General features: G+C 38.8%; 1 protein-coding gene across 1 annotated transcript; it reads left to right on the top strand.

Moving 5' to 3' along the window:
- The first annotated feature begins 208 nt into the window (after window positions 1-208).
- On the top strand, window positions 209-23367 carry LOC102475430 (myosin-4). Its single transcript, XM_006156415.2, is given in 39 exon segments — window positions 209-412; window positions 511-654; window positions 1007-1163; window positions 1985-2012; window positions 2112-2226; window positions 2644-2736; window positions 2882-2945; window positions 3094-3192; window positions 3306-3409; window positions 5456-5594; window positions 6179-6297; window positions 6399-6548; window positions 7077-7247; window positions 8796-9105; window positions 9936-10009; window positions 10572-10659; window positions 10748-10865; window positions 11191-11314; window positions 11405-11541; window positions 11674-11929; window positions 12661-12903; window positions 13219-13395; window positions 13614-13759; window positions 14033-14123; window positions 14206-14425; window positions 14428-14588; window positions 15046-15172; window positions 15607-15725; window positions 15843-16039; window positions 17297-17480; window positions 17562-17727; window positions 17830-17954; window positions 18431-18739; window positions 19324-19527; window positions 21333-21458; window positions 21538-21708; window positions 21794-21898; window positions 21988-22083; window positions 23215-23367. Coding segments are annotated over 39 exon segments (5814 nt in total).
- The last annotated feature ends 4510 nt before the right edge of the window (window positions 23368-27877 follow it).

The following is a 27877-nucleotide window of genomic DNA, read 5'->3' as shown; positions in this document are numbered from 1 at the left end:
AGGGCTTTCGAATCAATGACCTGATCTCTCAGCACCTCGATACAGTCCACAGAGTGACCTAAAGGCAGAGGTGAGGAAACATGGGTAGCAAATGAAGCACGTTCAAGTGAAATCAACAGGATAATCCCTCCCCACCCCGGAGTCCTCATCCGGCTCTGATTCTTCCTCTAGGTACACGGTGCTGAGCTGCCATCACTAACCTGCAGCCATGAGTTCGGACGCTGAGATGGCCGTTTTTGGGGAGGCTGCTCCTTACCTCCGAAAGTCTGAAAAGGAGCGCATTGAAGCTCAGAATAAGCCCTTTGATGCCAAGAATTCTGTCTTTGTGGTGGATGCTAAGGAGTCCTATGTGAAAAGCACAGTTCAGAGCAGGGAAGGGGGGAAAGTGACAGTGAAGACAGAAGGTGGTGCGGTAAGTTAAAGAAAAAAAAAAAAGGTGGAAGGGGCAAAATTGATATTTTTTTTTCCACTATTTAATCTATACCCACTGGCACCTTCATTTCCTAACAGACTGTCACAGTTAAGGAAGACCAAGTCTTCTCCATGAACCCCCCCAAGTATGACAAGATCGAGGACATGGCCATGATGACCCACCTCCACGAGCCTGCTGTGCTGTACAACCTCAAAGAGCGCTACGCAGCCTGGATGATCTACGTGAGTGCCCCGTTCCCTATTATTAATCACTCATTCCGTGTACTTCCTGTGTTAGCTGGAACAAACTGAAAACTCTTCAGAGGTTGCTATTGGAATACCATCTTCAGGCCAGTTCTTTGGTCAGCACTGTACAGTTCATGCATTTCCAAATGTACACATGGAAAGCCACCTACTTAACTGAATTAGCATTTTGTGCAGTAGCAGATGACAGGGGGAGGTAACAAATGAATGGAACCATTAAGCCTTATGAGAACTAACCCGGTACCTAGGTTCCCTCCCCTCCTCTTAGAGAATATTTTCAAGAGAGGTTAATGAGGTGATTGCTTACTGGGCAACCCTCCCCTTTCCACAGACCTACTCAGGCCTCTTCTGTGTCACCGTCAACCCCTACAAGTGGCTGCCGGTGTACAACCCCGAGGTGGTGGCAGCTTATCGAGGCAAAAAGCGTCAGGAGGCCCCGCCCCACATCTTCTCCATCTCTGACAACGCCTATCAGTTCATGCTGACTGGTGAGTGAGTCCATCATCACCATTTCTATAGCCATCGGTAAACTATGAGTACACAGAAACACACGGGCCAGTACTTTGATAGCACACATATGATAACATTGATAAGAAAATGGGGGAAATGTATGTAGGATAAAATGCACCAGATCCAAATATATAGAGAATTTTGCTTAGATTTCTATGCTAAAATCCAAATTAATTAATACAAATTTAGCTCAACATTAACCAACTTTAAACATCAACTCTGCCTTCTAATTATAGTTATATATCACCTCTTCTAAAAAGTAAGCTTTAAAATCTCATAGTGATGAGGTATCACAAGCACCCTATGAAACTTTGGATTGGACATTAATAACTTGACAGAATTTTGAACTATCAACCAAGTGACTGAATGGCACATGACCACTATTCATTCAATAGTGAGGGATTATTCTCATGGATAAAGTGTTGAGACGCTCTGCAGATTCTATCACATTAAAGGTAACGGGAGTGTAACACACTGATTCATTAACACATATTTCTCTAGTTATTTAAAAAAATTCCTGTGAAAAGTGAAGCAGTATGTGTATGTGTGTGTGTGTGTGTGTGTGTGTGTGGGTGTGTGTGTATATGTATATATGTATATATGTATACATGTATATATATACATATATATATAGATGCATATATATATACACATCTATATATCCATATACATATATATTTTTTAATAGGTGAGGAGTTTTAAAAGACAGTTTTGAGTTTATACATTCTGTGTGATTCTGTGTGCTAAGTGTGTTTTCTTTCCTTTACTTTTAACATTATCATTGTTCTCTATTCCATAGATCGTGAGAACCAGTCAATCCTGATTACGTACGTAGATTTCACACCTTTCTTTCTGTTGAGTTTTGATCACTGCTGTGGTTCTTTCTGCCTTAGATTCTGACTTTTTCTTCTGTTTGGACTTGACAGCGGAGAATCTGGTGCCGGGAAGACTGTGAACACGAAGCGTGTCATCCAGTACTTTGCAACAATTGCAGTTACTGGGGAGAAGAAGAAGGAAGAAGCCACTCCTGGCAAAATGCAGGTGGGTCTGATATTCATCTGAGGATGGAAAGAATAATAGGCTTTTGAAATTCAACCATGGTGCTTCCAAATCAGGGCAACCCACTGCATGTGATACCAGAATTTGGTGAAAATTAACTCTTGGAAGGGCTAGTGAGCCTAAGATAGATAGGGCACTGTACTGGCAAGTTTAATAGGCAGAGGGTCTCACAACCATTTATTAGGAGAGAAGAGCATGCTTGAGGGACACAGGAATCAAGGCCACATGACTAGGGTGTCCCAACCCCCGAGTTTGTCCTCCTTTTCATTCACTTTAGAAAGGCTTGCCCAAAGTTATAGAATACCATGAACGAGCAAAGGTGAAGGGAATGAGGCCAGTAGGAAACAATTTCAGTACACTGTGACTCATCTTTTATCTTTCTTATTTGTTTCCATTAAGGGGACCCTTGAAGATCAAATCATCAGCGCCAACCCTCTACTGGAGGCCTTCGGCAATGCCAAGACCGTGAGGAATGACAACTCCTCTCGCTTTGTAAGTCTCTTGATCTTCCTTTTCACGTGAGACTCAGCATAGACACTTCTGTTCAAGGGTGTCAATACCTTTTCCATCTATTTCGTCCATAAGTAAAGAAATCTTTTCTTTTAATATGTAACAAGTCTTCCTTTGCCTTTTTAAGGGTAAATTCATCAGAATCCATTTTGGTGCCACAGGCAAGCTGGCCTCTGCAGATATTGAAACGTGTAAGTTAATAAATATTAGTGATTTGGAATCACTAAGTGATTGAGAACTCATTGGGAAATCTTGTTCTGACTTACATTGTATGAAATTTCCAAGCACTTGGTTTTTCACTGTGGCCTTCTCTTAAATGTGCTTACTCTAACTTTTCAGATCTGCTAGAGAAGTCTCGAGTCACCTTCCAGCTAAAGGCTGAAAGAAGTTACCATATATTTTACCAGATCATGTCCAATAAGAAACCAGAACTTATTGGTAAGAAACATCTTTGATTTATTTCTATCAAGGAAGAAGGACAGCCCTTCTGAAATGTTTCTGATGACCCGAGTAACTCTGAGTATACACTGTTCTTTCCATGCTTTGTTCAGAAATGCTCCTGATCACCACCAACCCATATGACTTCGCCTTTGTCAGTCAAGGTGAAATTACTGTGCCCAGTATTGATGATCAAGAGGAGCTGATGGCCACAGATGTAAGTAATAGGCACAAAATAAGAAAACAAGTTCACCTTCCATTGTACAATGCTGTCCTCTGTTTGAGTGGAAGGCATTAGCAGAATGACTAATACCAGATGTTAGGCTTTCTTACCCCTGGAAGAAAAGTACAGGGCATTCTAATGCCCTTCATTCATGTGTGTCAGAACGTTTTAATGTCTGTAATAAATGATAGGTCTTTGGAATTCCTTGAATAATTGGCTTTTTATTCTTACACGTCATTTTTAGTCAATATTTGCACCCCAATATTGATGTTTCTTTTCTATTTTATGCCACATCCTACACTCAAGAATCCAGAAAATGAACTACAATGTTTTCCATTTTTAAATAACAGAATGTGAAATTCCCACAATTCTTCTATGGTCAAATGTATAAATGAACTCTTGTTTTTATGTTGCTGTTGTTCATTTATTTGTTTAGTTTTTGCTATAGGGCATGTGTGCTCACAAAAGAGAGAAAGAGGAAAAAATAAGAAATCACCCTAGGGGCATAGCTATGCTGCAATCCCTTCTCCTCCATTCTCCTCTAAGAATTTTGGGCACATATACACATGCACCAGCATGTTTTTCAAGCCACCAGGTCAGGATTCAAACTACACAGTTAGCTACATGGGATCTAGTACCTTAATAACCATGCCACCTGCTGTCCCAGACTTTGTCCTGAATAAATGTCTGTGGGCTAATGATATAGCCCTTTCCTCCCTATGCAGCATTAGAGGAAATAGGTTGTCTATCTCAAAAATAATTTTTAGGACTCTCTGAGTCCTTATATTCACTTTGAAACTATAGACTCTATCCCCACCCCAACCTCTTTTTGTTTGTTTGGGTTTTTATAAGGGTCATTACTTTGTGGCTTATTTTCTTTGTACATAAACTCTATACATAGGTCATACTTTCTTTTTTAAATTTCTAAATAATCTTTTATTGTTTTCACTTTAAAGTCCCAGTAATTCCAAGATAGAGGTGAAAGTTGCTTGCAGAAACCTTTTTAAGAATAATATTTTCAAGAAATTGATCATCTATTTGTGTGCCTTTGTCATATAAATGTCAGTTTTTACTCTCTGTAATTCATTATTACGTTTATATGTCTAAAAAGTAATGTGGAGTTGAGAAATATCCGTAGTCTAAGGGGTTAAACAAATGTAGCAATCATGGTCTTGGACTTCTATAATAATGTCTAGAGTCTGTAAGTAGGTAGAATTTAGGAGCTGAAAGTGGAAGGCAATAATTTGGATAAAGTCTTAGATTAGACTGGTAAATAAATATATTTTCCTCTACCTTCTCTGATGTCTATCCCCATTAATGAGCCTTTTCACAGCCTAGCATTAGGCAACTAAGAAGATAATCAAATCCCGATAGAAAAGATAAACAAAATATTTCACTTAAAGAAGAAAGTTCGCTAAAAGGAGAGTTTCCACAAATGTCTCTTTCCTGCATTGACAATGACCAAGCACCCATCTCATAGTCAGCTAAGCTGTGGCTCAGTATCAGAGAAGCCTGTGGAGAAATACTTGTGGCCATGGCTATACTCCTCTTATCCTGGTTTTAACTGCATTCGTCATGCGCAATAGAGTGGAAAGGTGGACTATGATATGTATTAGGCTAGCACAACACAGAAGATGGATCAAAAGAGAGATCTGTTTCTGGAGAAAAGCAGCAAAGATAGTCAAGAAGCCATAAAGAGCATGTTCTTGAAGAGCAAGGGCAGGCTGAAATGGAGAAATGGGAAAAATCCTGATCCTGGCATCAAAAATTATGGCTCAGTCCTGGCTGAGTGGGTGTGGACAAATCACATAACATCCTTACTGTCCACATGATTCAAATGGAAAGACTGACACATACCTCTTGGTTTTGCTATGTGGATGGATCAAAGAGGTAAAGATATTAATACCTTTTGAAAATGGCAAAACGTTAGTCAAATATAAGGCAAGGCATGAGGAAAAAGTGGAGAGACAGGCTCTGGTATTCTGAGGAAGTCTGTCATGGTGACACTTGGGTGATGAGTAAATTCAACTCTTCCAACAGAGTGCTGTGGACATCCTGGGTTTCAGCAATGATGAAAAGGTGGCCATTTACAAGCTCACTGGGGCCGTGATGCATTATGGGAATATGAAATTTAAGCAAAAGCAAAGGGAAGAGCAGGCTGAGCCAGACGGCACTGAAGGTATTGCTCCCTGATGTCATTGTTAATCTGACAGAACTAATGTGAAATATGACAGAGGCAGGGACCAGTTTTTCACTTTCTTTGGTCTATCTCATGAAGGGTGAAAGTATTAAGACAAGGAAATGACATAGTCTGTCATTTTACATAATAGAGTAAATCTGTGATTTGTGCTACCTCATTTTCATTGACATTTTGTAAGTTAGTATTTAGTTTTTGATTAAAACATTTCTTATTCTAGTGAATAATGTGTGAGCCCACATGCACTGAAAAACAGAGATCTGAATTTATCTGACATTACTTCACTAAGTTAGGGTTTCTCAAATGATTTTTCTCTGTGATCTACTGTCTCCATATTTTAAATATCACACACAGCATTGTTTCCCCAACCTCCAATTTATTGTTACAACAAATGATAAAAATTAGTGTGCATGGTGGCAATGCTTTTGAAGCAAAATGAATAAATGGTTGTACAATATTTGCACACTTTGCTCTTGGAACAAACCTTTTTTTCTTTGACATTATCATTTGCATCTTAAATTGCATATGACATGGTCAGTCTCACCATTCTTACCTTGTTCATGCAGTTGCTGACAAAGCTGCCTATCTGACAAGTCTGAACTCTGCTGACCTGCTCAAAGCCCTCTGCTACCCCAGGGTCAAGGTCGGCAATGAGTATGTCACCAAAGGCCAAACTGTACAGCAGGTAATCATGACTTAAACTCCCCAACTCATTTGAACCACAAGAGCCTCAAAAGTTCATCATTGTTTCCAATTCAAAGCAATAAACTACCTTTCTTCTTAAAGGTGTACAATGCAGTGGGTGCTCTTGCCAAGGCCATCTATGAGAAAATGTTCCTATGGATGGTCACCCGCATCAACCAGCAGCTGGACACCAAGCAGCCCAGGCAGTACTTCATCGGGGTCTTGGACATTGCTGGCTTTGAGATCTTTGATGTGAGTACTGAATTGACAGAAAATTAACAAATTCAAATTGCCAGTAATTTGGTCAATTTTGTTAGAGTGCATAAAATTATTTTGCAATATGTACTTTACAAAAAAAAAAAAAAAAAACACTAATTCCTATGGGAAAGCAAGGAAATAGGTACAAATGGGAAAAGAGATGAAATTCTACTCTTTCAAGTCTAGAAGTCTCAAAGAATGGTCCATGAAAGGTTAAAATATTCATAACCTAACCTAGATCCAGGCAGATGAGTATAGAAACACTTTCTTACTCTAGAGGAGTATTTTTAAAAGTCCTCATTAAACAGTATTTTGCTTAATATGCATTATTTCACAATTACTTCAAAAGCAAAGTATTTGAGGAGTCAATTCTTTGTTCAGAATTATGTCATATATTTTTTGAAAATCTGAAGGGTTATAATAAACCAAAGTGCCTTAAATTCAGAAGAAAATATTATTAGCTACTCCATAGATATAAATACTGAAGTTATGAGTAATTTCTATATTTATCTTTTCCTATAGTTCAACAGCCTGGAGCAGCTGTGCATCAACTTCACCAACGAGAAACTGCAACAGTTTTTCAACCACCACATGTTCGTGCTGGAGCAGGAGGAGTACAAGAAGGAAGGCATCGAGTGGGAGTTTATCGACTTCGGGATGGACCTGGCTGCCTGCATTGAGCTCATTGAGAAGGTTTGTATGAGTGTCCAAGCCTTCAAAACAGGGTAAACAAATTGCCCACTTCCCTATGCTTAACTACAATTCCATTTCTTAAAGAGCAAGCAGAAGTGTTTTGTGACACACCTGTGTACACTGATTAGTTATGAGGCATATCACACATGATCTATTAATAACAACAGTAGTTTGTAGAAAAATGATAAACACACGCACATTCAGATTCACAATTATTCCTCTAATAACTTCTTTCTCCTTCACTTTTATTCTGAATTTCACGTGTATGGGAGAAAGGAATGAAATGACTAGCTAGTCCTCTGAGTATTGCAATTAACCCCTGTGTACCCATGACAGAAAGTATGTATGTATCATATCTCATGTATAATGACACAGGATATGTCAAGATGTCTTAAAGGTTGGAAGGTTAGCCCTTTAACAGCAACAGTCATTAAGTCTGCTGCTCTTTGTGATGACTACTGAATAAATATCAAGCTTCTACATGACCACACCTAGAGAATGGGCCCCAATTCCCCTTTATGAAGAGGCTAGAACAGTAATGCTGTCAGATCTGGGTATGCAGACAATCATTAAACACTTTCCAAAGTCTTTTGGGGGCTCATCGTATACTTGCTGATACCAGTAAAGTGTACATGTGAAGCCTACCTTAAGCAGTGAAAAGGGAGAAATAAATGCAATTGCCATCTAGGAAAACTTCAAACACTCAGGTCAAAATTTGCAAAAGTCTGAAAGATAAGAATGTAAAGGCAGACCAGTCTGCATAATTTGAAAAAAAAAAAAAAGATGTTAGTTTGGTGCTGTAATATCTCTGCTATTCATGAGAGCTGAAAGGTCCTCAGGAAAGGCATTCATTTTCTTCTCTAGTATTTCAGTTTCTGGATCATCAAAATAGTTTTGAAGAGACAATTTGTGAAATCATCAATGCTGAATGTTCTTTCAGTCTTTCATATCAAATTTGCCACTGGAAAAAAGTTAAACTGCTTAGAAAGCAAAACTAAATTACCATCATTTAACTCCACAGTGGTGGGGAACAGCTTAAAGTACAAAAGTTTTAATGATACTTCATGAGATACACTTTTCTCCTGGGAATAGATAATTTTTAGTCATTATACATAATTTTTCTTCTGTTCATACTTCTGTCATGTTTAGATTTGAGGTGAAGAAAGTCATATTGTCAGTAGGGAAGAAAATATTCATATATATATGTGTGTATGTTTATGGAATAAAGAATTCTGTTTTGAAATGGTACCTACAGAATTTAATTTTATATACTGAACATAAAAGTGTGCCAAATGGTACAGATGGAATTCTTTTTTCTTCCTGAATCTTTCTAACAAATATATTCCCCATATGTTCTTGGTACATAATAACTGTTTTACATTTTGGCAGTAGAAGAGGAGCAATAAAGTAGGATTGTGCCTATCTAATTTATCATTTCGAGTCTTCTTTTGAAACATTGTATGTTCAGGTTTCCATCACCTGAATAACCTCTTGTATCATAACTTTCCCAGGGACTCATAATTATCATCCTCTTTTTCCTATGCTTAGCCCATGGGCATCTTCTCCATCCTGGAAGAGGAGTGCATGTTCCCCAAGGCAACAGACACCTCCTTCAAGAACAAGCTGTATGAACAGCATCTTGGAAAGTCCAACAACTTCCAGAAGCCCAAGCCTGCCAAAGGCAAGGCTGAAGCCCACTTCTCGCTGGTGCACTATGCCGGCACCGTGGACTACAACATTGCTGGCTGGCTGGACAAGAACAAGGACCCCCTGAATGAGACCGTGGTCGGGCTGTACCAGAAGTCTGCAATGAAGACACTAGCCTTCCTCTTCGCTGGGGGTCAAGCTGCTGAAGCAGGTCATTTTTAATAACATTAATATATCCCAGGAGTCACAAAACAGAAATGCACTGTTTATCAGAGACAGATATAGCAAAACCAAACATAAAAACACTTCTCAATATGAAACTAAAGAAAGGAAATAAATATATTTAGTAACTGTGGTTCTGTTTTGTAATAGACTTATAGAGCTAAAATTGACACTATTGATCACTTAGTCCACAGTTTTATTTCACTGATAAGAAAATAGAGACTCAGGAAGGTTGACTTGTTCAGGATCATATAACTCATTTATGTCATTAATTTCTCCAAGGAGCCAGCTAGGTTGAAGACAAAATTCTTTGTCAGGGTCGTAGTGCTTGGAGAATTGAAGTTGTGTTTTCTTAAGTGCTCCAACACCAGATGTGCAAGTAACAACACAGAAAGCACGAGCAATTGGAAATAGACTTCCCTGTGGGTGAGCAGAGACTCACCCACCTGGATGACTCATGCAATTTTTGCCTATTCTTGGGGATGTGTGCACCAAGGAATTATTACTACTCTGTCTCCTGGGTACTTCTTTCAGGAAATAGACATTGCTGAGTTGGAGTAGGGGAGTCCCATTCCCTACCAGTACCTACACTTTTCACTCAGCTCTTTTGTTGTTGTTTTCCTGGATGCCCATAATGTGCTGATGCTTATATTTTCTTAATCTACCAGTAGAAGAGGAGAAATTGGAAAGATTAGGAATTATGCAAGTAAATGAGCACAAATTTTTAAATTCCAAAAGGACTTTTGGCAGTTCTATGTCTACTGATAGTACTGCAATGGCTGCTGCAAATAATTTTAATTTTTCTATTTTGTTTTCCAGAGGGTGGCGGCGGTGGAAAGAAAGGTGGCAAGAAGAAGGGTTCTTCTTTCCAGACTGTGTCTGCTCTCTTCAGGGTACAGTATACTCCTGAATTCCAGAAAATTTTAAAAATTAAATTATCATAACAAAACATATTTTAAAGATATCTATGGTGAGACTGAATTAAAAAAAAAGATGTACTAAAAAAGATTTTGAAAAATGCCTTAGGAAAAACTTAGAAGAAGGAGAACACACTGTGTTGACTGATATCAAACTTTATGATAAATGAACCATTCCTCCTAAGCCCCAAATCTGAGAGATCTGGTAAAGAACAAATCTCACAGGAACTCAAATGCTCTTTTAAAAGTACCCACTATATTCAGTTCTATCTACTCCTTATGTCTAAAGTCCAATACAAATGTTCTCTGACCTCCAATGCTTGAGAATAACAGACTGAAATCAGCTAATTCTATGTGATCTGTCATTTCCTATAAATACTCCATATGAGTGATTTCTCTTGGTCATCATGATTCGTTTATCACTGAGATAGCTCATCAAAATGTGAAATGGGGGCATAACTAACTATGGATCATTGGTACGTACTCTCACGCAGATGCAACTAGCAATTACTTTTAAACTTTTCATATGGTTTTATAGGAGAATTTAAATAAGCTGATGACCAACTTGAGGAGCACTCACCCCCACTTTGTACGCTGTCTCATTCCCAATGAAACGAAAACTCCTGGTAAGACATTTCTGCTCTGAGAAAAAGACTCCAGTGTAAGTTGTCATTATGCTATTATACCTTACTATACTGCATACCTCTTCTTCAGGGGCCATGGAGCATGAACTCGTCCTGCACCAGCTGCGGTGTAACGGTGTGCTGGAGGGCATCCGCATCTGCAGGAAAGGATTCCCCAGCAGGATCCTTTATGCAGACTTCAAACAGAGGTTTGTGGTTCATTAACTTTTTTTTCTTTTCAGTGACTTAGTCTATCTAATAATTTCTATATAATTCAAACATTTAGCTTTCCTTAAAAAAGGAAATGTAGCTCATGGAAATGTGATCAGAAAAGAAAAAAGGCTAGGTTTTATTATCATAAGTTTTTCATCAGATCTTTCCAACGTTTTACATATAGTACTGTTTGATTTTTTTAAAATGGCATTTTGTTCTCCAAAATTTAATCTATCATCTTTTCAATTATAGCTACCAAGTTTTTTACTGCTTTCTTTCAGGGAAGAAAAGTCACTTTTGATATTCTTTTTATTCTGACAGATACAAAGTTCTAAATGCAAGTGCCATCCCAGAGGGTCAGTTCATTGACAGCAAGAAGGCTTCTGAGAAACTTCTAGGGTCTATTGATGTTGACCACACCCAGTATAAATTTGGTCATACCAAGGTACCAACTGCCCAAATTTCTGTATATTTTTTGTCACTTTGGGACTTCCTTGTGAGTGGACATAACATATTTAACTTGGTCTTTGATTAGGTTTTCTTTAAAGCTGGGTTGTTGGGACTTCTAGAAGAGATGCGAGATGAAAAGCTGGCTCAACTTATCACACGCACTCAGGCCATATGCAGAGGGTATCTGATGAGGGTGGAATTCAAGAAGATGATGGAGAGGAGGTGAGAGACTATGCATAAGTCTTCGTTCTCCATACTTGTCATCACTGAATCCACTGTAGTCATCACTTTTGTTGAATGATGGTCACTTTTCACATTCTTCTCTATTTCCAACTTGTTTTCCTTCTTCTACAGAGAGTCCATCTTCTGCATCCAGTACAATGTCCGTGCCTTCATGAATGTGAAGCACTGGCCCTGGATGAAGTTGTATTTCAAGATCAAGCCCCTCCTGAAGAGTGCAGAGACAGAGAAAGAGATGGCCAACATGAAGGAAGAATTTGAGAAGACCAAAGAAGAACTGGCCAAGTCAGAGGCAAAAAGGAAAGAACTGGAAGAAAAGATGGTAGCTTTGATGCAAGAGAAAAATGACTTGCAACTCCAAGTCCAATCTGTGAGTATAATATTGCACAGTTCAGCCACATCTTATTATCCAATCCCTTGTATGATTGAATATAAGATTTCTTTTTTTTTAACTTAAGTTTAAAAACTAAATTGTTTCCACTGAAATATTTGTTGTGATTGTGTGCCTTTTAAAATTACTATGACTTAGACCAAAATAGCAATAGGCACAAAATCATGTTATGCTGCATAGGTTTGTATGTGCATTCATACACAGTTTGCTCAGTCCTCACTGAGCAACGTCATGAAACTATCCCTTGACATTTTCCTTTCTTCATAAGGCTTTCTCCTAAATTAGATTATTTACTCTTTACTGAATATTTTTCTGCATAAAGTAAAAGTTATGCTATTTTTACTAGAGTAGAAATAAATGCCAAATAAATCCTCCATTAAATGTGAGAAAAATGAATACTAGAATGAATAAGTGACTTCTCCAAAACAGCAAAGGTCAGTAAGTTGCAGATTTTTGCCAAATGGCTAGTTTCTCTAATTTGAACTTTCAAACATAGATATCTGGAAGAAATCCATTTTTATACTTATTCAGTAGATTAAAATTATTCATTATTATTATTTTGGTCATTTGATTTTTTAAAACTTGATAAGTTAACTGGCAAATGTTTTGACCATACCTGAAGAACCATGAAAGTTTCCACCTTTCAATAAATCATTTTATATCTGCAGATATAGCATCGACAAATGAAAATGTTTAATGTCTCCATTTAGGAAGCAGATGGCTTGGCTGATGCAGAGGAAAGATGTGACCAGTTGATTAAAACCAAAATCCAACTTGAGGCCAAAATCAAAGAGCTAACTGAGAGAGCTGAGGATGAGGAAGAGATCAATGCTGAGCTGACCGCCAAGAAGAGGAAACTGGAGGATGAATGCTCAGAACTCAAGAAGGACATCGATGACCTGGAGCTGACACTGGCCAAGGTTGAAAAGGAGAAACATGCCACAGAGAACAAGGTGTGACTCACACTCTAGTCTAGAGTATTTATCAATATAGATTTGTTACTGAAGTATTCAAATTAGAAATTTAACTTAAAATTACTGAATATGAAAGAAAAACACTGCCATACTTATGTCACTTTTTTTTTTCATTTTTACCATCTTTACTTGCCTTGACCTTTATTTCCTATATTTTTTCAGCCAAATAGGCCTGGGTTAGCTTCTTGTTTTCATACTCTTATCTCAGGCTGACATTGTTCTATGATATTACCATATTTTTTCATCAGGCAACAGGCTGATGTTAACATTCCGGTTATCTATTCAAATCTAAAGGTGAAAAACCTCACAGAAGAGATGGCAGGGCTGGATGAAAACATTGCAAAGCTGACCAAAGAGAAGAAGGCCCTCCAAGAGGCCCACCAACAGACCCTGGATGACCTGCAGGCAGAAGAGGACAAAGTCAACACCCTGACCAAAGCGAAAACCAAGCTAGAACAGCAAGTGGATGATGTAAGTATGAAAAATTAGATGCTTCCCCTTAAGATGAAATAAAAAAGAGTGAGATAAGACCATCATTGATGCCCATAAATATTTTCACTGCTGGTTTCTAAATAACAAAGTACTCATGCTATGTGTTGTTTCTTTTACATTTCTTCTTATCTTTGAAGTTAGTAGTGTAGAGCTCAGTGCTTAAGAACATAAATAAGTAAAATGTATTATACATTTAGCTTGAAGGATCTCTGGAACAAGAAAAGAAACTTCGGATGGACCTAGAAAGAGCAAAGAGGAAACTAGAGGGTGACCTCAAATTGGCCCAGGAATCCACAATGGATATAGAAAATGACAAACAGCAACTTGATGAGAAACTCAAAAAGTAAGTATGATACAATTCGGCTCTAAACTAGTTGTGGTATGCCAATGCAAATGAGATGTACATTTAAAAAACTCTAAAATATTACATCATGGCATACTGGAAAAAAGGAATTAAGTTTAACATTTTTATTTCATGAAGATGGTACATTATTGACATGTGAAACATGTACCACTCACATCCTCAACACCAGCAGTAGAGAGAAGGTTGACTATACAGAGAAAAGAAGATTGGTAAGAGAACTAACCAAGAGTTAATCCGTTGCTCCTCTAATAGGAAGGAGTTTGAAATGAGCAATCTGCAAAGCAAGATTGAAGATGAACAGGCCCTTGCAATGCAGTTGCAGAAGAAGATCAAAGAGTTACAGGTAAGGACATCTCCACCTTTTCTGGGCATCATGGGAACACAAATGCCATGAATTCACATTAATGTTGACATATCACTCTCAGGCCCGCATTGAGGAGCTGGAGGAGGAAATCGAGGCAGAGCGGGCCTCCAGGGCCAAAGCAGAGAAGCAGCGCTCCGACCTCTCCCGGGAACTGGAGGAGATCAGTGAGCGGCTGGAAGAGGCCGGTGGCGCCACTTCCGCCCAGATTGAGATGAACAAGAAGCGGGAGGCTGAGGTCCAGAAAAAGCGCAGGGACCTAGAGGAGGCCACCCTGCAGCATGAAGGGCTGCTCTTCGGAAGAAGCACGCAGATAGCGTGGCTGAGCTCGGGGAGCAGATTGACAACCTACAGCGGGTCAAGCAGAAGCTGGAGAAGGAGAAGAGTGAGCTGAAGATGGAGATTGATGATCTCGCAAGCAACATGGAGACTGTCTCCAAAGCCAAGGTCTTTATTAACATGTCCCCTTTTCATCTTCATTTTCAACAATTCAAAATGACCAAATTTATATATGAGTATATCGAGATGAATTGCACAAACATGTTATTTAATGCAATCATTTCTGTTTTTCATGTCTCACTTGTAAAAATCACTTTAAGCTTTGTGACTTTTACCAGGAAAAATACAACTGCAAGAAAGACTTATCCAAAAACCATATATTCTACCTAAGGCAGAATTTAAATGATGTTATGGTTTCCAAAAGAAAATATTCTAATTTTGACATCCATGTGTTTATTCATTTTGCCCAAACTATATGCCTCTAGTACTCTCAAGGCACCATGAAGACTTTTGATAGAAAAGTAAATAAAACTCAGCTTCTTTCCACAAGTAGTTGCAGATCCCCAAATTCCAGCTTTCTAAGTAGAAGTGTATCATCTTTTCCCATGTCTTCCTCCCACCATAGGGAAACTTCGAGAAAATGTGCCGCACCCTGGAGGACCAGCTTAGTGAAGTGAAAACGAAGGAAGAGGAGCAGCAACGCTTAATTAATGAGTTGTCAGCCCAGAAGGCACGTTTGCACACAGAGTCAGGTCAGTAAATGAATATCGTTCGCCTTTGAAGAAGTGAGAAATTAAAGGAGAGCCTACGACCATCAAACACAAATCATTTCCTAGGCTATATACACCCATTTGTCTTTTTCTTAGTTACTCCTTCACCATTTTATTATGAGATGGTGAAAAGCAATTATTCTAATTTATAACTTGGGGGAGGGGGTAATGAAGCTCCCTGGGCTGAAAATATTTTTGTTCCCTCAGTATTACTACCCCCAAAAAAATCCCAAATCCTAAAATATCAAAGAAAACAGCACATTTTTGAAACAGGGAATAATTTTCTTAATAGCACTGAAGCTCTTTAGTTATTCTTTTAATCATATAAAATAAGGGGGTTCTAATGTTATTCCATTCTTCAAATTATTCTTCTTCTAGACAACAGAACTAAACCACTCATGGTTTGTCTCCCACAGGTGAGTTTTCTCGACAGCTAGATGAGAAAGATGCCATGGTGTCTCAGCTATCCCGAGGCAAGCAAGCATTTACACAACAGATTGAGGAATTAAAGAGGCAGCTAGAAGAGGAGACTAAGGTGAGAATCCTCCAGCTGATACTTTTGATCACTTTCACATGACACATCGTTGAACTTTACAGAGAGAATATCAATGATCAGAACATAGACTTCTATCACGCTATGTGGTTTGTCTAGGCCAAGAGTGCCCTGGCCCACGCCCTGCAGTCAGCCCGCCATGACTGTGACCTGCTGCGGGAACAGTACGAGGAGGAGCAGGAAGCCAAGGCTGAGCTGCAGAGGGCGATGTCCAAGGCCAACAGTGAGGTGGCCCAGTGGAGGACCAAATATGAGACAGACGCCATCCAGCGCACGGAGGAGCTGGAGGAGGCCAAGTACGAGCTTTTAGTGAGGGAGGTGGAAAGAAAGAAAGAGTAAAGGGAAAACAGAAAAGAATATTGTAGAGATGGGCGATTGGAGGAAATAAAGAAAGTAAGAGTGAAGGAAAAACAGAAAAAAGTATATTGTAGAGATGGGAAGAGATGGACGATTTCAGCCTATGTGATTGTATCATGGCAGACTCCATCCTATTCTCCTTCTTCTGGCCCAGTGTGTGTCCAGTGGAGAAAAGGACAAGGCCAAAGCCCTCCCCATTCTGATTCTTAAATTTCTTTCCCCCCAAATGGATCATTAATTATCAGCATACCCTTTATAAATTAAATAGAACTAATTTTCTTCAATACGGAAAAATAGCGACATTGAGACTACCTGGTACATTATTGCGAGTATTATAATTAACCAATAGATCATTTTTCCCTAGCTGGAATACTGAATGTTCAGAATAAGACTATCACACTGTCCTCGTTTTACCTAACTAGTATCAATTAACTTACCTACTAATTACACACACTATTAGAAAATAAAGCTCACAGGAGGTATACATGGAAGGAAAATGCATTATATTTGTAGTGAAGGCAGCCTTGCTAAATTTAATTATCTCGGTAGCTGTCAGAATTAAACATACTGAGAAGGTTTGGCAAGCAGTTGCAGAGGGAGTGTTCTCGAAGAGAGTGTGAGCTGGGAATTAGTTGGGCTGGTGAAGGAAGCAGTAAATAAGACTTCAGTTGATATTGGAAAAGTACAATAATGGATTAACATTTATGGTCTGGGGCCACCAAATTCAGAAAGCTACTGACCTTCAACATGTCACTCTGGGCCATAGTTTCCTCATTGGTAAAGAAAAATCACAGGACCATACTAGAAAATGTTTAAGGATCCTACTCAATGTTAGCATTCTTTGATGATGTACCTCCTATTCATAGTCGCCATTTCTTCTTCACCCTCATTTTCATATTGCTCACTCAGCTTAAATGCTTACTAATTCTTTCTCTCTCTCTCAAACACATACACAGATACACACATGCACACAAAAAGGGCTTCACAAATATGTTTGACAACACCTGAAATAAAAATAAGAACTCACTAGGAAAAACAGAATTCTAAGAGAGATAAAATGGGTACTGAGAACTATTTTAGAAAAGCTTGACTATTTATAGGCATAGGAGCAAAAGATCTTGGGGAAAATGCGCTTTAGCATTCACTGTGACGACTCTGACTCTGCTCTTGGGCTCTCACACTGACCCACTTTTCAGGAAGAAGCTGGCCCAGCGTCTACAGGATGCTGAGGAGCATGTAGAAGCCGTGAATTCCAAATGTGCTTCTCTTGAGAAAACAAAGCAGAGGCTACAAAATGAAGTGGAGGACCTCATGATTGATGTGGAAAGGTCTAATGCCGCCTGTGCAGCTCTCGATAAGAAGCAAAGGAACTTTGACAAGGTAGCCTGCAGTGCTGGGCTCCCTAGGGGGGGAACCGGCATCATTCTTGATTTCAGACACTTACCACGGACGTACTTCCAGGTCCTGGCAGAATGGAAACAGAAGTATGAGGAGACGCAGGCTGAGCTTGAGGCCTCTCAGAAAGAGTCCCGGTCTCTCAGCACTGAGCTGTTCAAGGTGAAAAATGCCTACGAGGAATCCCTAGATCAACTTGAGACGCTGAAGCGAGAGAATAAAAACTTACAGCGTGAGTTACTGTGATCATTCTATTTCAAAAATGGTAAGGAAGCATCTTTTCAACTTTTCATTCTCCTCAACTGAAATTTGGTATTTTACTATTAAACTACAGAGGAGATTTCTGACCTGACGGAGCAAATTGCAGAGGGTGGAAAACACATCCATGAATTGGAGAAAGTGAAGAAACAGATTGATCAAGAGAAGAGTGAACTTCAGGCAGCCCTAGAAGAAGCAGAGGTACATGTTTTGTTTGCTCATCTATACATTATAAATGAACTGAAAGATGAGTAGCCACTGAGATCTATTAGACTGTAAACCTATGGGAAATATAACACATGTATTTCAGTGAAAAATACTGAAACGAACCTTGGGAATGCAAAATAGGCTAAAGTGAGACACATGAAAGTGTGTGTGTGTGTGTGTGTTTTAATGCTGTCTTAGAGAAACTACTGTAATGTGAAAAACGAAACACTCTTTAGATAACCTAAACATTGCTTTGATTCAGGCATCTCTTGAGCATGAAGAAGGCAAAATTCTTCGTATCCAACTTGAGTTAAATCAAGTGAAATCTGAAATTGACCGGAAAATTGCTGAAAAAGATGAAGAAATTGATCAGCTCAAGAGGAACCATCTCAGAGTCGTGGAGTCGATGCAGAGCACTCTCGACGCTGAGATCAGGAGCAGGAAATAACCTAAACATTGCTTTGATTCAGGCATCTCTTGAGCATGAAGAAGGCAAAATTCTTCGTATCCAACTTGAGTTAAATCAAGTGAAATCTGAAATTGACCGGAAAATTGCTGAAAAAGATGAAGAAATTGATCAGCTCAAGAGGAACCATCTCAGAGTCGTGGAGTCGATGCAGAGCACTCTCAACGCTGAGATCAGGAGCAGGAATGATGCACTGAGAATCAAGAAGAAGATGGAAGGTGACCTCAATGAGATGGAAATCCAGCTGAACCATGCCAACCGCCAAGCTGCTGAAGCAATAAGGAATCTTAGGAACACACAAGGCATCCTGAAGGTATGTTGGGATAGAACACATGGGGCCACACAGTCTGGGTGCCATCATATAACTCAAATTTTAATAGTTTATGTAGACTTTAGGTCATAGATCATCTAAATAATATTGTAATCAGTTGAAAATTTTATGTGCACATCTAGAAAAGAGATTAGTTCTGGAAGGCCCAGGACAGAATTTGCTTTGTCATCTGCAGAGAAGACAAAGTAGTGAAGGTTGGGAGACAGAAGGAGGGATGAGAGAGTTTAGCCATATGCCACTGCTTAAATTACTTAATTTATCTGGACTTTATTTGTGTAGTATATAAAATACCACAACTGGACTAGCTGATTTCTAAAGATATTTTCCTAATATGAAATTGTAGATTTAACTATTTTTTTATACTTCAGGATAGAAAATAATATAACATCATGTTCTTTTGAGTAGAACTGCTATCTTAAGCTACAAAAATTTGTCATTAAAGGTACTTGTAGATTGTTCCTATTTAATCATGCTTTAGTTATTAAGGTCAAAGGGAGTACATGACCCTAAATTTGTCTTCACTTTAATTGGAGCATGAGTAAGAGTCTTTTTCTCTTTCTGAGTAGGACACTCAGCTACATTTGGATGATGCGATCAGAGGCCAGGACGACCTTAAAGAACAACTGGCAATGGTTGAGCGCAGAGCCAACTTGATGCAGGCTGAAATCGAGGAGCTCAGGGCATCTCTGGAACAGACTGAGAGGAGCAGGAAAATGGCAGAGCAAGAGCTTCTGGATGCCAGTGAGCGTGTGCAACTCCTGCACACTCAGGTGAGGCTCAGAATTATGACTTAGCAAATATACTCAGGACAATTGAAAAGGATAAGCTTGTTCATAAAGGAATAATCTTGGCATTTGAAAAATGTAAATTTCAAGTAATCTTGAAATTTGAAAAATGCAGAGTGATATAAGTACATTCTGGGACCTAGCTGGTTCATAAATATACTTAGAGGTGGCATATGCATGATGATTTGAAATACTATAGAGTTGCACAGAAGACCACTTATGAATAACCATATGAACAACACCAGTAACCATTTTATCTTCTGCACTCTAAGGTGCAAATGGATAGGCAAATAAAATAGAGGAGAAAAATAATAAGCCACCAAATAATATTTATGTATTACATAAGCACATATCATGGAATAGGAAAAAAGTTCATATATGTAAATTCATGGAGACCACCATTAGTGCTGGTTAGAGAACTTGTTAAATAAATGGTGGTATATCCTTGCAATGGCTAATATGCAGTAATTGTACTGGGCATTTACCATCATAGAAAGATGGTTACAATACAGTAAGGGATAAAGGCAACTTAAAAATAATATAGGCTAACCTTTTTGTTAAAAATATATAGGACTAGCCAATGATGGTTAAGGTGGCTGGATCCTATGTAGCCCACTGTGCAGTTCAAGTCCTATACCCAGTGGCTTGAAAAACATACTGGGCATGTGTGAGAATGTGCCCCCAAACCCAAGAGGAGAATGAAAGAGAAAGGATTGGAAGATGTGGTCATCTCCCCTGGGGTGATAATTCCTCACTTTCCCTCTCTCTTACTCACTGTTTCTCTCCAGCAAGTGGACATGCTCCATAGCAAACTTTAAAACACACACACACACACACACACACACACACACACTTTAAAATACATATATATCTACACAATACATATATATATTATTTATATACATATATTTATATGTTATATATATTCATATGTATGTGTATGTCTGTGTGCATATATATATACACACACTATATATATGTATATATGTATATATGTATATATATACACGCACTATATATATATACACACACACACATATATATACACATATATATACACACACACACAATAAACAAAATGATAAACAAAAGTGTAAAAGTGTTATGAATGGTTATTTCTGGTTACTGATAGTACAATTATTACTTTTGTTTACTTTCTGCTAATTTGTATGGTTTATTTTTCACAATAAAAGTATATTATCGTATACTTTTGAATACCGACATATATAAAAATAGACATTATAAAAGTTGAAACCATATACTACAAATTTGATTTCTTAATCAAATTAATATGAACATTTTCCTACTAAATATGACTATCTGGAATTGACTGACTAGTTCAAATACTGTCAATTTTGCAAAAACATAAGAGATTCTTGGTTTCTTTTGGTACCAATAATTATGCTATTTATGCTCTTATAATATGAAATCAATCAATATAAATGAACAGCTAAAAATTAATAATCCATATTTCATGAGCTTAATGCTGCCACATGGTATTGCACTTTAAATTCTGGGGGTTGTGCTTTGTGTTTGTGCTTACAAACAGCCACTGATTATGGTCACATTTATTTGGTAACAGAAATTAAATTTTACCTAGACTGATTTAGGAGAAGTTTTATTAACAGAGATATGGGTGGAAAGGATAAAAGGCCTTACTTATGACTTGTTTTTTATTCTGAACATTTCCTATGATCAACAACTTATGCCTGTGTACACTAGTTAAAATGACAATGTGTTATAACATCATTAAATATACTTTCTTCTTCTTTATTAAAAATTTTAACCAGAACACCAGCCTGATCAACACCAAGAAGAAGCTGGAGACAGACATTTCCCAGATCCAGGGAGAGATGGAGGACATTGTGCAGGAAGCCCGCAATGCAGAAGAGAAGGCCAAGAAGGCCATCACTGATGTGAGTAGAGGGCAATGCAGTGGTGGGCAATATGAGCTCTCTCAGCTCTCTTAACCAATTCTGTTTTATTGCTCACCAGGCGGCCATGATGGCTGAGGAGCTGAAGAAGGAGCAGGACACCAGCGCCCACCTGGAGCGGATGAAGAAGAACCTGGAACAGACAGTGAACGACCTGCAGGCACGTCTGGGTGAGGCTGAGCCAGTGGCGCTGAAGGGTGGGAAGAAGCAGATCCAGAAACTGGAGGCCAGGGTGGGTCTCCTCAACTCAGTTCAATTCCCGGCCTATTCATGTGGTCAGTTACAGCCAAAGTGTTAAACTGTGTATTCTCTTTCAGGTCAGAGAGCTTGAAAATGAAGTTGAAAATGAACAGAAGCGCAATGTTGAGGCGGTCAAGGGTCTTCGCAAACATGAGAGGAGAGTGAAGGAACTTACTTACCAGGTGACTGGCCTATAGCTTCCAGGAAATTTCAAATAATGAGTTATTTTCAAATAATTGCACTATCTATTAATATTTATTTCCTCTTTCAGACTGAGGAGGACCGTAAGAATGTTCTCAGGCTGCAGGACTTGGTGGACAAATTACAAACCAAAGTTAAGGCTTACAAGAGACAAGCTGAAGAAGCTGTGAGTATCTTCAGAGTGAATGAGAACAGATAGGAGCTTTGTGGGGCCTAGATTTTATAGAATTTAAGGGGCTTTCTTTAAGGCAAAGAACACAAAATTGGGAATAAAACATAGGTATAAAAATTATTATTTATTTAGAAAGAGAAAAATATGCCACAAATTACTGAAGCTTTAGAGATGTAGGTTCATTTCTTCCAAGACCTCTTTAAGCACTTTTCCAGTCACATTAACCTATAAATACTTCTTGGCTGGAATCCAATTCTCTCCCTACCTAGAACACTGTACAGCTCCCAGCATTCATAGGTGCCAGTGAAAATAAGGGTCTGAATTCTAATCCTTATGTAACTTCATGATAAATACATATCAGGACTTTTTTTCTTTTCTTTTTTTTTTTTTTTTTTGGCTGCAGTTATATTTCTTACCCTGTAAATTCTGAAACCATCCTTAAGAGTTTCTGCACCCTTGGGAAAGGTGGTATATAGTGGTTAAGGTGATAGCCTCCACATAGCCAAACGCAATTTGAGTCCTGGACCCAGTGGCTTGAAAAAAATCACACTGGGCACATATGTGTGCACACCCAAAATCCCAAGAGAATGGAGGAGAAGGAAATGTGGCCTGGCCATCCCCCCATGGGGCGTGATTTCTTACTCCCCCCGCCTCTCTCTCTCTCTCTCTCTCCTGTTCTCTCTCTGCCCCTGCCTCTTTCTGTCTTTCTCTAGAGAATATACACGCCCTATGGTAAAAATCTAAAAAAAATTTTTTAAAAATTAAAAGATTTTCTATACCCAATAATATCATGACACCTATTTTTTAAAAGATTGTTTTACAGAAACAAGATAGAATAAAATATCTGCCAATTTAATCTATTGTCACTGTAGCACTTTCAGTTTGCCAGGAAAAGAGTCCAGTGAGAAAGGCTAAAGGGGGTGGGAAGTGGAGTGTGGTAAACGTATTTATTCATGCAGGCAAGTTTACGGGATGCCCTGCCCCAAATGAGAATGTCACCAAGTAACGGAATATTTTGCTTTCTCACTCATGAAACAGATCATGTAGTTGTGTTTAGCAGCAAATTCAATAGCAATCAGAAAATGGCACTTTTTCCTGTTCTCTTAAATGTATTTCTGCCCTCAGGAGGAACAATCCAATGTCAACCTTGCCAAGTTCCGCAAGATCCAGCACGAGCTGGAGGAGGCCGAGGAGCGCGCGGACATCGCAGAGTCCCAGGTCAACAAGCTGCGGGTGAAGAGCCGGGAGGTCCACACCAAAATCATAAGTGAAGAGTAATTCACCCTAATACTGTAAGGTGACCAAAGAAAGCACAAAATGTGAAGTTCTTTGTCACTGACCTTTTTATCAGGGAAATAAAATCTGCAAAACAATTTTGCAATCTAACAATACATCTGGTCTCTGAATTATAAGCTCTATCGTACTGCTAGAACTGATTCGTTCATTCAACATTTGTCGAGCTCCTACTGTGAGTAATTAGAGAGGATGACAAAAAGGAAATGTGGGTGGTGAACCAACTTAAACAGAAGACAAATGAAATAATGTGCCCTGGCAGGATGCAAAGATGGCGAATGCACCCTCAGTTCCACTCAGCCGATTTTATACAGTACCAAGTATGTGTCTGGTACTGAAATTGACACCAAGGACATGACAGTCACCCCATCTTTAAGGAGCTCAATTCAGTGGGGGAGATGGCAAGTCACACAATATGGTACAATACACGTATTCTAACACAAGTATGAAAACAAAGTGTGGCAGAGTGAACTGCTAACCTGGAAAATGCAGAATGGAGACTGTGAGCTATTGAGTCTTCAAGAAAGTTATGATGTATTTTCCTATGTTTTGTTCTATGCAAAAATGTATCATGACTTTCCTGACAACCCAACAGTTACTATGGGTTACTATATGAAATTATCAGGTGGAAGAGAAAAGTAGGTGGCCATCCTCAGAAAAGAAAACAAGCATGAGATTTCTGAGTAGATAACGCACAGGCTTCATAAGCAAAGGGTAACAGATGAGGCCAGATATGGAAGTGAAGGCCTGATTGTGAAGGCTACAGACTGACAGGCAGTGCTGACGAATTAGAACATGCACCAAACTGGTGAATGTGAATTTCATGAGGAAGAGAGTGCCACAGGCCACACTATGGAGCAATAAGTAGAGGGGGGAAAGATCAGAGCCTGGGGAGACCATTTAGAAGGCTCCAAATATATTGGGTCATCAGGAAAGTCATGACAAATCTTTGCATAGAAAAATAAGTCATGACCTGATAATATGGTCTAAATGAGAGATGATAGGGATAGAAATTAATAGAAAGACAGAATGAAAGCACAGTTCTAATACCAAAGAAGGGGTGAAGATAGCACTGAAAAAGTTCAACAGTTTCCTATCATTCAAACCTTTCAGGTGCTTTGCGGTTATAGATTTTATTACCTTTTGTAAGAACTACTTTCCTCTGACTCTTCTCCCTCTTCAAGAAAAACAGACAGAACTTTCTAGATATATCTTCCTGTTGACCTTCTAATTGCTGCATACAATTCTGCTTAACAAGAAACCAAGCTTTTCTCAACATCCTACATATTTTAAGGAGGACCCAGAAAGGAAGTTATTTATTAAATTCAAAAAGAATATGATTCATATTTTATCACAGTCATTGCCAGAGGATTTTTTTCTTTGATACTCTCTTAAAATTTGGCTTTATTGTATGGATATCCAAAAACTAAAACAGCAGAATACCAAATTTATTCTTTTACAGAAGTGGATAGCCCTTTCTAATAAGGAAGCTTCTTTGGGAAATTATCCTTGGTGCTGGGATAATAATTAGTAATGAGAAGCACACTTTATGAGAAGATACTTTAAAGAGGATAGAAAATAATTAGGAGAATCATTTCACCTAGGCCATGATGAAGACTAATGAAATATCCTGTGTAGAGTAGGCATTTATTATCAAATTTTAATTAAGCTCTGTAGAGTTAACCTATTGACCTTAAAAGCACTAGGCAACTGCTTTATTATTCTGTCTTTTAACTATTTCAATAATTGCTTATGTAGAGAGTTGAACATGGATACTATTATTTATAGGTCAATTATTCTGGTTCACTAATTAAAGAAGCAAGTATATAAAGTCACAGTAATCATGATTACTATTCTCCCTCATCTTTCTCACAAATTAAGTAATTTACAGATTTATGTTGTTATCTATAACAACAACACCATGTACAATAGTGTAAAACTGCCCATAACATGCTTTGCCTTTTCTTCAATTGATATGAAGCATAAATGAGATTTGGAAACTGTTTCTAACATGTTGATGCTGGGTATGAAAATCCAAATAGGGGAACCAGCAGTTAGTGTAATGGCTATGTCGCTGGACTCCCATGTAGTCGACTGCGGTTCGTGTCCCGGACCCGGTGGCTTAAAACTCACGCCGGGCGTGTGTGCGTGTGTGCCCAAGATCCCGAGAGGAGAATGGAGGAGAAGGGATTGCGGCGTGACCATCCCCCCTGGGGGGGGATTTCTCGCTTTCTGTCTCTATGTCTCTTTCTGTCTGTCTGGCGAGCGCACGCGCCCTACAGTGAAAATCTCTCAAAAAAAAAAAAATCCAAATAGGATGCATGGGGTGAGGGCAATAAAATGGCATAGTGGTTAAGGCGCTGAAGTCCCAAATGACTGATGGTGGTTCGACTCCCAGTCCCAGGTATGAGTGTATGCCCAAGATCCCAAGGGGAGAATGGAGGAGAAGGGATTGCGGCATGGCTTGCTTACCCCTCAACCCCCACAAAGGGTGATTTCTCACTTTCTGCCACTCTGTCTCTCCAGAAAGTGCACATATCCTATAGCAAAAATCTCTCTTAAGGAAAAAAAAAAGGAATGAACAAATTTGAATTAGAAGTAGCGAAATAATTTATGTCTGATTCCCACCTGAGTATAGCACTAAGGCTTACTGTGATGGAACAAAATTCAGACTGGAAGAAGATTGCAAAATGCTATAAAAAGCAAAGAACTTTTGCTCTAACTTATAGATAAACCTATTTAAAATGTACACATGAGAAAGTAGGCAGAGATGACCTGCCCTAGAGTTTTGGGATACCAGTCAGGCATTACAATACTAAAAAAAGTCCTAAGAATCTGTAATGGGCCTCTGTATGTTCTGAGGACTTTAATTCCAGGGTTACTGGAAGTAAATTCTGGAATACTGATTCTTGGAAATATCATTGATCTTTCTCTCTCAACCTCATAGTGTTCAAATAACCAAATAGATAGCAAGAACAGAAGCAACCTCAAGATCCTTCTGTTCCGGGAACCAGCAGTTAGCGTAATGGCATTGTCGCTGGACTCCCACGTAGTCGACCGCGGTTCGTGTCCCGGACCTGGTGGCTTAAAACTCACGCTGGGCGCGTGTGCGTGCGTGCCCAAGATCCCGAGAGGAGAATGGAGGAGAAGGGATTGCGGCGTGACCATCACCCCTGGGGGGTGATTTCTCGCTTTCTGTCTCTATGTCTCTATCTGTCTGTCTGGCGAGCGCACGCGCCCTACAGTGAAAATCTCTCCAAAAAAAAAAAAAAAAGATCCTTCTGTTCCAAAATGTTACCACTCCTTCTATCTTATATCCAAGTCTCCTGCTATTAAGACTGAATTCTTGGAAAGCCTACAGTTCTACCTGTATGTGTCTGTAATCAGGCATCCCAACACCTGAAGAATATCCATTTTATTTATATTTTATTGAATTGAAAATGTACTCATTTCAATGAACACTCTAAGGAGATTCATTGGCTAATTAAGAAATAATCTAGGGAATTTTTTGATTCCTTGAGATGTCCCTGAAGGAAAGGCAGCCCTGAGGCAGAAAGAAAATGACTCTACAAAGGTCCTTTACTCACAGTTTTGCTGAAGCATGACTCTAAGTTTTAAGCCTTGCAGTATCTTGGATCTTTGATCCATTTTGAGTTGACTTTTGTTAATGGTGAAAGATGGAGGTTCAGTTTCATCTTTCTGCAGATGGATCCCGTTTTTCCAGCACCATTTACTAAAGAGGTTTTCCTTTTCCTAATGGATTGACTGGTATCCTTCGTCAAAAATCAGTTGGCTGTAAGCTTTGGGGGTTATTTCTTGGGTCTCTATTCTATTCCATTGGTCCACATGTCTGTTTTTGTGCCAATACCAAGCTGTTTTGATGATCACAGCTCTACAGTATATCTTGGGATCAGGGAGTGATAAGCCTCCCACTCCACTCTTCTTGCGCTGGACTGCTTTGGCAATATGAGGTTTTTCATGATTCCAGAAAAATTCTATGATTGTCTTTTCTAGATCTGTCAAGAATATCTCTGGTATTTTGATTGGAATTGCATGAAATATGTAGATAAATTTGGGTAGAACTGCCATTTTGATTATGTTAATTCTTCCAATCTGGGAACATGGGATGTCCTTCCACTTTTTTATGTTGCTATTTCTTTTTTAAGATTTTCATAGTTTTCTTTATAAAAGTCTTTGACTTCCTTACGTTTATCCCTAGGTGTCTTATACATTTTGTGGCTATGGTGAAAGGGATTCCTTTCTTCAGATCTACTTCATTCAACATGTTGTTCATATATAGAAATGCTATGGATTTTTGGATGTTGATTTTGTATCCTGCCACTTCACTATATTCACTTATTACTTCCAGAAGTTTTCTCATGGAGACCTTTGGGTCTTCTAAGTATACCATCATGTCATCTGCGAATAAAGATATTTTCAACTCTTCTTTGTCTATTTGAATGCCTTTTATATTGTTCTCTTTTCTGATTGCATT

This window comes from Tupaia chinensis, unplaced genomic scaffold, assembly GCF_000334495.1.
Source record: "Tupaia chinensis unplaced genomic scaffold, TupChi_1.0 Scaffold000493_1, whole genome shotgun sequence".
Lineage (NCBI taxonomy): Eukaryota > Metazoa > Chordata > Mammalia > Scandentia > Tupaiidae > Tupaia > Tupaia belangeri.
Note: the sequence above shows the minus strand (reverse complement) of the source record. Positions and strands in the feature narration are given on the sequence as shown.